The 14225-nt window shown below is 37.9% G+C and overlaps 1 protein-coding gene across 1 annotated transcript in view; it reads right to left on the bottom strand.

Annotated features, from left to right (window-relative positions):
* Positions 1-14225, bottom strand: part of TMC1 (transmembrane channel like 1) — a 119317-nt gene that overhangs the window by 5970 nt on the left and 99122 nt on the right. Inside the window, exons 16-17 of the mRNA XM_086414118.1 lie at positions 10857-10924; positions 4610-4849 (exon numbers count right to left, since the gene is read on the bottom strand). Of these exons, the coding sequence (XP_086270244.1) occupies positions 4610-4849; positions 10857-10924 (308 nt within the window). The remainder of the gene's footprint in view (positions 1-4609; positions 4850-10856; positions 10925-14225) is intronic.

Genomic DNA, 14225 nt, shown 5'->3' with positions numbered 1-14225 from the left:
ATACTGTCAACATATGGATAAGATATGAGAAATGTTATACCAATGCAAACACAGAGACCAAGCAGTTAGGAAATTAATCATAGAATCAGGAGGTTTTTTTTGTTTTTGTTTTAAATTTTTATTGGAACATAGTTGATTTACAATGTTGTGTTAGTTTCAGGTGTACCTCAAAGTAAATCATTTACACATATACATACATCCACTCCTTTTTAGATTCTTTTCCCCTGGAGGTCATTGAGCAGATTTCCCTGTGCTATACAGTAGGTCTTTATTAGTTATCTATTTTATAGATAGCAGTGTGTATATGTCAATCTCAATCTCCCAATTTATCCCTTTCCCTCAGGAGAAGACTTTTTAAAGTTATATTTCTAAGGTTTGGGTTACTTTGTGAATAAATATATAAAATATGAATATATAAAGTAATATCCATCATGCAAAATTATTTTTTTCTGAATATGCATATAGATTTTGCTATAAAATGTGTCATTTTCAGAAAAGATATTGAATTTTTTACCAGCAAATTGTATGTATCATAAGAATAAAGGTTGATATAACACTGAGTAGAATATTTTCACTTTACTTTTGTCTTTTGATCTTTATACATTCTTAACCTTTAAATAAACATGACCCACAAGTTCCAGATCAGATTTTTTCTCTCCTGATCTAACTAATTGTATCTTTTAGTAGACTGAAAGTGACTTCAACTATCTTGTTAGGAGTCACTAGACTACAGAGATATAAATTTTGCTTCACAAATTATAGATCTACACACTAATTAGCAAAACCTATGATACATAAGAGGGAATGAAGCTTATTGACAATTTAAGATGATATCAACCTATCCCACCAAAATTTATCCTTCCTCATCCATTCTAGCTGACCATGCTTTACCATGACATATGGAATATAGCCAAAGTGAGGAGACAGGCAGGGAGGACAAGAGAAGATAGAACTCACCCCCAACCCTTCTCCAGCCTCTCAGGCTGTGGCTAATGAATATCAGACTGGGGAAACTGGAATTTTACAAAATCATTCTTACCCCAAAAGTCTTCTCTGCATCTAGTGTATAAGAAATGTGAAGCTATTAGCATCTTTGAGGATTCTTCGGTGCCTTTTCCAGGTTAGGTCTCTTAGCAGGAGTCCAGATCTTTTATTATACACAAACTTTAGAAGCATCTACAGATCCCTGTAGTCCCTTTTTCTGACAGGTTAACCAAAATATGCCACTTTATCATACTCCCAGAAGTCTCTTCCAATCTGTTGTGAGTATACAGCTAAGTGAAATGCTACTGAACTTAAATTTATAGCTCTCTTGGGCACAGCTCCATCCACCCCAGATTAAAATAGTCTGTGTCTGTCTTTTCAGCCAGATGGAAAGGCCCACCTGACCATAATTGATGCCCAACATACCCCTACATCTCCTCTAGTGCTAGGTGCACAATAAACATTCTTCATTCATTAATTCAAATTACAGGCCCACACTCTACTGTGTTTGGACTTTTGAAATGAAAATATTCTGTCCCCAAGCTGTAGGGCTTCCTTTGTGGTTCAGCTGGTCTCAGGAGACTGGGATTCGATTCCTGGGTTGGGAAGATCCCCTGGAGAAGGGAAAGGCTACCCACTCCAGTATTCTGGCCTAGAGAATTCCATGGACTGTACAGTCCATGGGGTCACAAAGAGTTGGACATGACTGAGCAACTTTCACTTTCAAGCTGTAGAAGTCAGCTACACTATTAAGAAAAACTGATACATCAAATGAGTAATGTAATAACAGTGTCATGATATATAATATAAACCTATACATATTATATGATCTCAGTTTGAAGTCTGCATAAAAAAGAATACCATAACACAAAATGCCAAAATGCTGAGAGTTGTTATTTTGGGTCTTTGGGGTTATGGCTATGTGTATTTTCATTTGAAAATATTTCTATAATTTTCAGGTTTTCTAAGATAAACACATGTTTTCTTTGCAGCTAGATGAAAATACATAAAGTTATCATTACCATAACGTAGCAAGGAGGTGTGTGAGAACCTGTGTGTGTGCGCGTTCAGTTGCTTCAGTCATGCTTGACTCTTTGCGAACCCATGGACTGTAGCCCCCCAGGCTCCTCTGTCCATGGGATTATCCTGGCAAGGATACTGAAGTTGATTGCCATTTCCTTCCCTAGGTGTGAGAAACTAGAGAACTAGAAATTGTTCAGAATTATTAGTGAGGGCACTGTGGGGAGAAGCATCAAGTATCAGGAAATGTGGTCGAGCAATTAGAAAAATTTTCTTCATCTGGACACCAAAGAAATCATTTTTTAATTGTCAAACTGTTAAGGTAAATTCACTTCATGGCCTATTGGAATAATTTTCTGGAAAATTCACCCTCCCTGACCAGTTGTTATGATACCAGAACAAGCAGAATATCTCATCAAATTGCTTTGCAGAATTGGTCTTCTAAGGTATTGTAGTCATCTTACCTGAAAATGTACCTGCACTTGGGAAAGATTGGCCATGACTGTGTCCCCATTAATTTACTTCAAATGCATGTTTATCAATTTGCTGCCCACCCAGGTGCCAAGTAGGGTCAAACCCCTCTCTAGGCAGGCTGGGCAGACCACCTCGAACTCAGGATCCCTTAGGATGGCAAGTCATGAGGTTCCTACTATTACGTGCTTTCTCACCTCACTACCAAGGTAGGAAAATGCTTTAAACTTTAAAATCCAATGAATAAACCAAGTATACATTCTTTTGCTCCAGGAAAAGTAGACTAAATAGTACAGATATACCCCTTTCCCAGTGCTCCACTAAAAATATTTACATTTCCTTCTTGATCTCAAAATAGTCATATATATATGACCATATGTATATATACACACACACACATATACACACACACACACATACACACACACACACACATACACATACACACACACACACACATACTGTTAATTTGCCAAAGTTTGCCAATTTGCCAAAGTTTGCCAATTTGGAAAGAGTTGGTCAAAATCAGATACTATTTCTTAGATACAGAATAATTTTTATTAATTAAAATAATAGTAACTCAGTGTGATTTAAAGAGAGGAAGAAGAATTAGGCTTCAAAAGCTAAAACTGTGCAGTAACCAGCTCAATGATATTTTTGTCAATGGACATTTCTTATCACTGCCCAGCTCCATGTTGGCCTTGTAGGGTTTCTCTTGAAGACTTCTCTTGAAGTGGATCCTGAGAAGGATCCACTTCCAATTAAAAAGTTAAAACTTATCCCGGATATTTACTTGTGTGGGTAATTTCCAATTAACTAAAGTTTTTAGATGGCTTTCTATCCTGAGCAATTGCTTTCAAAACTGAAGTTTCACATTTAGCCTCCAGATGTCACTGTTTGCATTATTTATTTCAGCTCACCTGGGTGGGGCAAGGAAACAGGACTTGACAACTTCAGCTTTCTGAATATATGACAGGACTCCAGCAGTTTTGGCTTAATCAATAGGCTTAATGTTTTCTTTCTTTCTTTTCCAGTAAAGCAGTAATAACAGACTATTATTAAAATGAAAATATCTCCTTTATAATTAAGTCTGTGAGCAAGGAAATTTGACTTTAACAATTTGGTTCTGACGGCATGAAGGAGAAATTACGTATGCCCATTATTGCATCATGTTTGTCATTCACATGACTTTTCACCTTCTTATTTCCTCACTGAAAAGTAGAAATAACTCAGATGCATGCTGATCAGTGACTCAACATGCTGAGATTCATGGGGGCACTGGTGGTAGAATGAAATCAATCCTCCAGACCTGGAGCCTTTGCTTTCTTAGGTAAGTGTCACAGACAGAACTCTGTCATAGAGAACTGTACAGAAGTATATTTCTAAGTTAAAGAGCCTTCTTGACTCTTTATTACTGACTTGAGTGATTTATCCTTGTTATTTGAGGAGCATATACATGAGGAGCATCCTTAAATTTTTTACTAGCATGTAGAATTTGGATTATAAATGATGTGACTATCTTTATATACATTATTATCTAATAAGGATCCCACTTCCTAAGTATCTGGTGGAGTAATCTTTCTTTCTTTCTCCTCCCTCCCACCTTCCTCTTTCCTTCCCTCCCTGCATTTCCTCCCTTCATTTCCTCCCTCTCTCTCTCTTGCCCCTTCATCCCTCATCCCTCCATCCCTCTGACCCTTCCTTCCTTCCTCCCTTCCTTCCTATTTTTATTTTTTTCAATTAAGTGGTTCATGTTAGAAGTAATGGTAGCTTTCCAATGTCTGAATGAGATGACCTAGCACCAAGAAAATGTTCACATCTAGACTAGTGTAATCAAACTTTTCTCTTTGCTATCTCCTTACATGCAAATAGCTCAGATTCATTGTACATATTTCATGTGGGCAGAGCCTGAAGCAGTTAAATTAGTTTCCCTTTTATGACTGCCAATGAAAATAGATGGATCTTGCTTAAGAATTTCCATGCCCTATACTGAGTCTGAATACCCCAAAGATATCATTCCTATAGACCAAAATGTTTTTGGGGGGGAAAATTATTGCTTATACAATGAGTGACCATTTTTTATCTCCACCTCTGAAAGAAAACTATGCCCAAAAGGAATCGCAAAGGTAAGAACCTGAAGGGGCCACAATCAAAAGATGGTGGGAGGGACACGATCATGTACAGGACGGGCATGGTGGACAGGAAGAGGATGAGCAAGAGCATTCCCAGGTAGAAGTTATTCGATCTGGAAGCCTTGAAGACCCTGGCCTCAGGAACATTGCAGCACATCACAGCCCAGCACTGGAAGTACATGGATGTATGGAGCCGAAGGATATTGATGCCTGGGAGGCTGGGAGCGAAGAAGGAGCCCATCCTAGAAAGAAGAACAGAACTCCTCTCACCATGGAGCTTCACTCCACAACGAAGTCACCAAGCATCTGTTTATTTTACATCGTGTTTATTTGCCAAAGGCAGAAATGTGTTGCCACTTTTAGTCACATAAACCCTTTACATTAATAAACTTAATTTATTTCCATCTCTTATACACATTCTACCAATTCCCTGATTATTTCAGGTATTGCATATACGTCTTTCACAGAAACTATGTTGATCACTCACTATATCCACTTAACACTGGTAAATTTAAACAACAGACCAAACAATATATTATATTAGTTTTACTTCTCTCTTCTACTTCTAAAAACAGTTTACTTTACCTTAGTGTTCATATCATTGATTAATATATCGAAAAATTTAGCTTCAAAAAAACTGAGTTGGATGCGACCGAGAGACTTCACTTTCACTTTTCACTTTCACGCAATGGAGAAGGAAATGGCAACCCACTCCAGTATTCTTGCCTGGAGAATCCCAGGGACGGGGGAGCCTGGTGGGCTGCCATCTCTGGGGTCGCACAGAGTTGGACACGACTGAAGCAACTTAGCAGCAGCAGCAGCAACAAAAATTAAAAATTACCTTTTTTTTTTATAAGTAACTCTTAAAGCTATATTATATTCAAATAAACTGCAAATGTGTGTTAATTATTTTGTCATGGCTAGTTAATTTTTACTTAATGAAAGAAAAAGTTAAAACAAGTTTTTCTTATGTTCTTTTCTATTTGTGGTGGTTATGGTATTTTAGAGCTGATGGGAATAATCTGTGCCTAATAAGGACTATGTTTCTTTGATATTCAATTGTAAGCTTTATGTGTTTTTGAGATGAAAATTCGACACATCTATTTAATTTTGTTTATCTGTTTATTCTTTTACTTTAGTTTGTCCTGGAAGTCCACTGATCTGTACATGCAATTTTTTGAAAGTATTTTAAAATGCCACTTTTAAACAGGAACCATTTGGGTAAGGTCACTCTTGCTGACTTCAGTGGTTATTTCAACAAAATAAATTTCAGCTTCCATTGATGAGAAAATCCATTAGCACCATAAAGCCACATTAATTGCAATTTATTAATCCAAAATCCAAAAGTGGATACATGTACACTTTTTTCAGAAATACAAGCAGTGTCCTATCTTTTAAACTGTCCCAAATATAATAAAATCCAGCAATTCTAGTTAGGGTTTGCACATTCTATTTCCTGGTTACGTGGAAAAATTGTTTTAATTAATCCAATATAGATTTTGTATATTATATGGCAGAGACATTACTTTGTCAACATTACTTTGTCAAAGGTCTGTCTAGTCAAGGCTATGGTTTTTCCAGTGGTCATGTATGGATGTGAGAGTTGGACTATAAAGAAAGCTGAGCACCAAAGAATGGATGCTTTTGAACTGTGGTGTTGGAGAAGACTCTTGAGAGTCACTTGGACTGCAAGGAGATCAAACCAGTCCATCCTAAAGGAGATCAGTCCTGGGTGTTCATTGGAAGGACTGATGTTGAAACTGAAGCTCCAGTACTTTGGCCACCTGATGTGAAGAGCTGACTCATTGGAAAAGACCCTGATGCTGGGAAAGATTAAGGGCAGGAGGAGAAGGGGATGACAGAGGATGAGATGGTTGGATGGCATCACCGACTCAATGGATATGGGTTTGGGTAGATTCTGGCCATTGGTGATGGAGAGGGAGGCCTGGCGTGCTGCGGTTCATGGGGTCACAAAAGAGTCGGACGCGACTGAATGACTAAACTGAAGGCATAAGGGGTTGAGTTAGATGAAGAACTTATTTTCTGCTATAATTGAACTTGTGCAACCCAATATTAAACCATTTCATTGAAAAGTGATAATTTGTTACAGTTTGTGTTGTCTTGTTGGTAGTTCCCATATAATAGGTCTGAAAAATATTTAAACACACTAAATTGACCAAGGACTTTGTAGAAAAATGGACTATTTTTTAAAAAATGGTATGGACTTTGAGTGATGATGATTTGTCCATGTAGGTTCATCGCTTATAATAAAGGTACAGCATTGTGGAAGATGTCAACAGAGGCTGTGCGTGGGTAGGGGTGGGAGGTATATGGGAACTCTGTACTTTCCATTCAAAGTTGCAGTGAACCTTTAACTTCACTAACATATAAGGTTCATTAGTTTTTTAAAAATGAAGGTAAACTTTGCAACAACCTGGAACCCCAGAAATGTTAGCAGGTGAATGAGTGACAGTCCCAGCTGAAGAGTCATAATTACAAAGCACTAGATTATATTCCCAAATGTCAATGTTTGTAATGCAATATACTTACAGATGATTATGCTTGCCTTCTCAAAGTCAGGCTTAGCCACCTGATTTATTTTGGCCAGTAAATTAGAGATAAAAATGAAGTGTCTCACTACTGGATGAAAACTTTAATAATGCTCTGGGTTTTTGTTCTCTTCTTTCTCTACTGCTCTGACCAGTGATGCTCCAGAAGGATCCTGTTCTGTCCTGATCTATGAGTCTATAATGAGAGTAACTTACAGGAGCAGAGTCCTTTACTAACTCACATTTCACATGGAATAAACAAGAAATAAACTTTTCCTTTTCTAAGTCACTAAGATTTGGGGATTGTATGTCATTGGTACACAACTTAGTCTATCCTAAGATACAGTTTTGCACATAATTCAGGGTGCAAACTTGCGTAATTTCACATACATGTGTATCTATACATAGGCATGTGTCATTTATCTGTATGCACACATGTACACTCATATACGTAAGTGCATATATAAGTAAATAAATTTAAGAATTTAAAAATAAATATCACACAGGCATTTCAAACAAATGACTCAAGAACATTAATCTAGAAAGAGAGATGCCAGCACAGTGATATCTGAATCTTAAAGCTCATTCCATCTTTGCCTGCTACTCACTAATCAGCTCAGCTCACTAAGTCCCTTACTCAGACCTGATCCCATCATCTGTCAGTTGAAGATCACTCTAATACCTTAGCCTTATAAAATGCTTTTCTTCCAAGAAGATCAAAGCAAATGAAAGCTTCTTTTATTTAGCTCTCCTTATTATTCTAGTGACATGGTACAGTGTCAGATAAATTACTCACATTTGATCAAGTGAGAAAACAAGATAGCAGACTGTGACAAGACTGGCAGGGAGATACAGGAGACGGTGTTGGAACAATGTCCAAACCCATCTTCTTTCTCACTGTGTGTTCTCTGCTACTACTATATCCTGCTCTGATAGAGACATGATCTTCTTCCATCATTTAAAAATATGATTACAAAATCTGTGCTGTCTGTTTTAAAAATATGTGTGTAATATAAGTTTTACTGATCAGTTCATTTCAGTCGCTCAGTTCTGTCCGATTCATTGCGACCCCATGGACTGCAGCATGCCAGGCTTCCCTGTCTATCACCAACTCCCGAAGCTTGCTCAAACTCATGTCCGTCGAATCAGTGATACCATCCAACCATTTCATCCTATATCGTCCCATTCTCCTGCCTTCAATCTTGCCCAGAATCAGGGTCTTTTCTAATGAGTCAGTTCTTCGCATCAGGTGGCCAAAATATTGGAGTTTCAGCTTCAGCATCAGACCTCCAGTGAATATGAAGGACTAAATTCCTTTATGATTGACTGGTTTGATCTCCTTGAAGTCCAAAGGACTCTCAAGAGTCTTCTCCAACACCACAGTTCAAAAGCATCAATTCTTTGGCACTCAGCTTTCTTTATAGTCCAATTCTCACATCCATACATGACTACTAGAAAAACCATAGCTTGGACTAGACAGACCCTTGTTGGCAAAGTAATGTCTCTGCTTTTTAATATGCTGTCTAGGTTGCTCATAGCTTTTCTTCCAAGGAGCTGATACTGATCATATTAGCTAATTCATAACAAAATGGATTTTACCTATGATTGACAATTGTTTATATCTGTGTAAATAGCTTACACTACTCAGAAACTCCTAAAGCAGTTATTGAATGTCTCCAGTCACAAACCAGTAACATTGAACACAAAATCTCCATAATATTTCAATTGTTTCTGTAGAAAATGGCCAAATTCGGGTATCAGATCCTTATGCCTCATAAAATAGTGTGAGTACAAGGGAGCCTACTAAACTTGGACTACACACTCCCCACACCACATCCCTACCCCCTCACCAATGTTCTGGGAAGGAGGAAAAGACCGTTTGTACAAAGGGTTGACCCAAAAGTGAATGATACTTTTTTGCTTCTAGAACTCTGGGAAGCATGTAAATGTCTTATACACTCAAAAAACAGAATCACTTTCTAAAGTCCTCTTCAAACTAACCAGAAGCAAGATTCATCTGAAGGGTGAATATAGATAAAGTGAGAGTATAATGGTACTGCAAAGATTCTGATGATGGGTTTGCCAGAGAACTGAAGAGCATTTTTTTTTTTTTGGATATTTAAGAATTTCAGTATGAATAATAGTGGACTAAATAAAGAGTGGCAAAATTACAGGTGAAACCAATCAGGACACAATTTAAGAGCTTTGCTCACAATGACAACAAATTTCTAGGTCAATCTGTTGTCTTCACTATGAAAGCACAGGAGAGAGGCACGCAGCATGTCTGTACAAATGGTGCCCACCAGGCCTGAAGGATTTATGACACTCTGCATAAGAGCCAAGGAATTTTAAAACTGGTAGAAGGCAGTGGTTTCCCATTACCCCAACAGCAGTGTTAGCCATTTTCTGCCATGACAGCAGAATCCCCTACAGGAGATAAAAGAGCAGAAGGTGAGCCCTTTGCTGTCTCTGTAGACAGTCACACATTGAGCCACCTTGACTTTCCTCTCTGCCTGAAGAAGGATGCCTTTCACTCCTTAGTGACTCTCTGGACATATGAGCCATAAATAATGTGTAAAACTTGGAGCAAGAGAACAGAAATCACATTTTAAAACATACCTGACAATGGAGAAGAGGATCTCTTTATAGTCTTCTCTTCACAGGGCTTGACCTAGTGAGGCCCAGGAATTTGACGGGCCCCAACACAGGACAATGGAACCCTTGACTATAGCCTTTAGTTTATTTAAGCAAGATCATTTTAACATTTGCAGAGAGGTCTGCTTTCACAAAGGTTTAACGATTCAGACTAGCCGTGGTTATAGGAGTTGAGTAATATATGAAGCTAATGCAAAACTGACTCCAGTAACTAGCATATGTACTTAGGACAATGTTGTGATCACTGGCACAATATTTGCCCTGTGTCAATGGGATAAGGAAGCTCAGTTATAACTGCTTGTTGGTTGATATGTGTTAGTTAATTGTGGCAGATTTCCAAGACACATGGGCCCCCAGATGAATTTCCTGCTATGATTCAATTTTTACAGTCAAAAAAGTTTTCTACTGTATCAACTCATCTTAACATGTCAGGATTTACAGTGAAAATGCTTTCATTTAATAAAAGATACGACAATCCTTTGTACAGCAGAAGAAATAATTTTGATGTGCAAATGGCCCCATGAAACAAGTTACCAAAAAAAATCATATTTCTAACTAAATCTTCCTAAAACATGTGTTTCATCTCTATCAAGTATTGAATTTGGTAAGGTAATATTTTTTTAAAGTAGCCATAAATTCCATTTAAAACATATTCAATAGTGACCACAAGTAAGTTTCTCAGAAAGGTCTTATATTAATTTCTTTCATTCTTAACATGCATTCATGGGATCATTAACATTTCCCTGTAAGATCCTAGTGTCACAAGATATAAAACTATACGAAGCATTCAAATAATCTAGAAGCCAGAACCTAGACTCCCAGTATTTGATGAAAAAGGGCTCTGCAAAACAGGAAGATGCCTTATAGAATTATTAAGACTTCAAATCTGGGCAGAAAAGTAAACTCTACACAGCCATTCACTCTGAAAAACACATGCTGAGTTAGGCACTGACTGTGGACTTCTCTGACACCAGGCTACAGTGCTTTGTGCAATAATGATCTTGCAGGCTCATTTCAAGTGATGAATTGTCCACAGTTGGCTTACCAGATCATTCCTTGATTGAAGATCAGAGCGAGGACATTGCCGCTGATGTCAAACTCAGTGTATGAAGGCTAGAGGAGACAGATATTCACATATGGATTAGCATCTCAAATGGCAAAAATTGAAAGGCAAGTTTTTCATATTTTTATATAATAGGTATGATTAGACTCTCAACTTCTTTCTAGAAGCAACAACAGCAGAATAATCAATATAATAAATAACTAGCAATACATAAAGCATCCTTTTTAACACCCCAAAACTCATTTTTAAATGCTATCGTTTGATGTGGAAATATGGTGAGACAGGCTCTCACACATTGCTGGCGAAGGTAAAACTCGGCGTATGTTTATAGAAAACAATTTGACAATATCTGATTCTCTTTGACCCTGTAAATTTACTTCCAGAAATTTGTTTTAACAAATTAATCCTAAATGCTGACAAATTTTAAGAAGCAGAGATAAAACCATCTAAATGTATAACTATGCTATGATATATATTGCAGCTAATACAATCAGTGTTGGAATGATATTTACCAGAGAAAACTATGCCCTAAGGTTAAACAAAAAAAATGTTAACATTATTTTTTCAACTCAATACAGAACTATTCATAAAGAAAAAACTTAAAAGTAATCAGTATATTAATAGTTGTTATACGTAGGTAATGGATTATACCTTATTTTCTTAAGTTTTGCATACTTAAAATACTTTTCAACAAAAAATGTGAATTTCTTTTACAATAAAAAAAAGAGCTAAAAATACAACAAAGTTAAAAAAGTTATTCAAATCAATGTCCAGTGTTCATATCCTAGATAATACCAGCATGTTCAGGGCAACAGCACCTGGTTGTTCGTTGTATGCAGACACCACCAACTGGAAGTGAGCTGGGCTTCTCAGCCAAAGGTTTCCTAGCAACACATTAGGCTTCTCAGAAGGAAAACTCTACCCATGGAGTAATGCTAGTTAGCCACAATAAAGCAGGCTCTATTTAATTTGATATAGGGAATAATCAATCAGGAAATCGGCTAATTGGTACCAAGAGAAGAGAACAGCAAAAAATATAAAGTGAGAGGACCACGAAGACAGAGTAATAGAGTGGCAGGACCCGATTACTGCCCCAGATCCTGACATTGGCAGATGTGGCTTCAGACCATGTGTATCCTCATAATAACTCCTCCTCAGCACACACACACACACACACACACACACACACGCATACACACAGAGATAACCTGAGAGTGTCTCAGTTCTTCTTAAACCCAAGAGTCCAAACATATGTTTGTAAGAAGACAGAATAGGTCTCTGATTTGGAACCCCAACAAATCTTTCACAAATTTTGAACACTCTGCCTCAAGAATTCTTGAATCCAGGCATCAACTTTGTCATTTCCCCAAAGGCAGCAGTACTCTCCTACTTAACTGAAAGATATGGATGATGTGCCTCGTGACAGATTCAGGGAGTAAATGGCAAATCTGACATAACAAAAATGGTTAAATAGCAAAATATAATAATAAGATGATACATAATGAAATAATAAATAGCCCTATATATTTGGCAGAACAAAAATTACAGACGATTTCAAGGTAAGTTCACTAAGGATATTACTAAAGATTATACAGTGTTTCACTTAGTTTGCAGATGAAGCTTAATGTAAGATGCAAAGAGGTTCAGTTGACAGTGTTTGTTCTATAATCAACAACGAGAAAAGTGTGGTTTTCATGGAAAAATGAAGAAGATGAATTGCTTCTAATCTGGAGAAATGTTAGCTCTGAGTCTTTCTCTTTTTCAGGAGCCCTTTGCTCTGCATCAACTTCCCTTTTCTCCTGGAGCCCTGTGAGATCACAGAACGCATGTGACAAACGCTCAGTCGGTGGCCGGCACCATCTGTGGCCTTGAAACGGCTCTTCTCTGTGTCCATTTACGAATCAAACCTTCAACCTTGGCCTCTTTAGAAGAGTGTCAGATTTAGCCCACCAAACTGAGGAAAATGAAAAAAATTCAAACGTTCAGAAGTACATTTCTTTTATTTTCATAAGCACATAAACCTCTTAAAGGCCATTTGAGATGAGATATTTTTATAACCAAGTGACTAGAAAAGCACAAAGGACACACTAGGAACCCCTGGCTTCATACCGTGTGTGCGGCAGGGGCAGCTGAAGGAATGACAGCTTTGATGCATAAATTGATTAACTCGATTCAGAGAAAGGGTAGAGGGCCCCTACTGTGCCAGCGGGTTTGTGCTACAGACACTCGCCTGGGATTCGGATCCTAGTATGAGACTTTGCCTGCCATTTCCTAGCTGGGTGAGCTGAGCCAGTCACTGATTAATTCAGGCCTCAGTTTCCTCACAGATAAATTGATGAAATGAACTAGATCAGGGATTGGTGCATTATGGCTTAGGGGCCAAATCTGGCCACCACCAATTTTTGTGGATAAAGTTGTTTTTTAGAACATAGCTGCATTAATTCATTTATATATTGTCTATTGCTGTTTGGGATGAAAACAGAAATTTAATAGGTATAACAGAGATCATATCACTTGATGCAAGGAAAATCACTTATTTTCCTCCATGATTACACTTATTCATGATACTCCCCCCACCCCCAACCCTGCAAACCAACCGTTTCTCTCTGTAGGCATCAACTGAATGTCCTACAATTTAACTCAGTTCAGACACTAACAAACCCCACAGGTTAAGGTCTCGTCCCCACAAGACCCATTCATTGAAGGCTCAGGTTGTCATCTATGCTGATTAGAGATTCCCATGACTCCCTCCTCAAGTTTGATCATTTGCTAGAACAGCTCACAGGTCTCAGGAAAACTGTTTACCAGATTACTGGTTTATTATAAAAGGACACAACTCAGGAATAGCAAGTTAAAAAAAAAAAAGATGCATGGGCAAGGTGCAGGGGAAAGAGTACAGTGTTTCTTTGCCTTCTCCAAGTGCACCCTCTTCCCAGCCCTTCAGTATATTCAGCAACCTGGAAGTTCTCCAAACCCCAAGGTTCAGAGATTTTTATGGAGACTTCATCACATGGACAACACCAATCATTAACTCAGCTTCCAGCCTCTCTCCTTTCCCTGGTGGATGGGGGAATAAGGTTGAAATTTCCAAGCTTCTAATTATGGCCAGGTCTTTTGCTAACCAGCCTCCTATCCAGGAGCCCATCTGGAGCTGCCTCATTGGAACAAATAATGCTCCTATCATCCAAGATATCCAAAGGAATTTAGGAACTCTGCATCAAGAGTCAGGACTAAAGACCAAATATAAGAATACAAGATGTTCTTAGAACCTTCAATGCTTAGGAACCTACAAAGATTTTAGGAGCTCTGACCAAGAACTGGGATGAAAACCAAAATATTTTTCTTACATCA

This window comes from Bos grunniens, chromosome 8, assembly GCF_055505025.1.
Source record: "Bos grunniens cultivar Pamir isolate PY7600 chromosome 8, Bosgru_T2T1.0, whole genome shotgun sequence".
Taxonomy (NCBI): Eukaryota; Metazoa; Chordata; class Mammalia; order Artiodactyla; family Bovidae; genus Bos; species Bos grunniens.
Note: the sequence above shows the minus strand (reverse complement) of the source record. Positions and strands in the feature narration are given on the sequence as shown.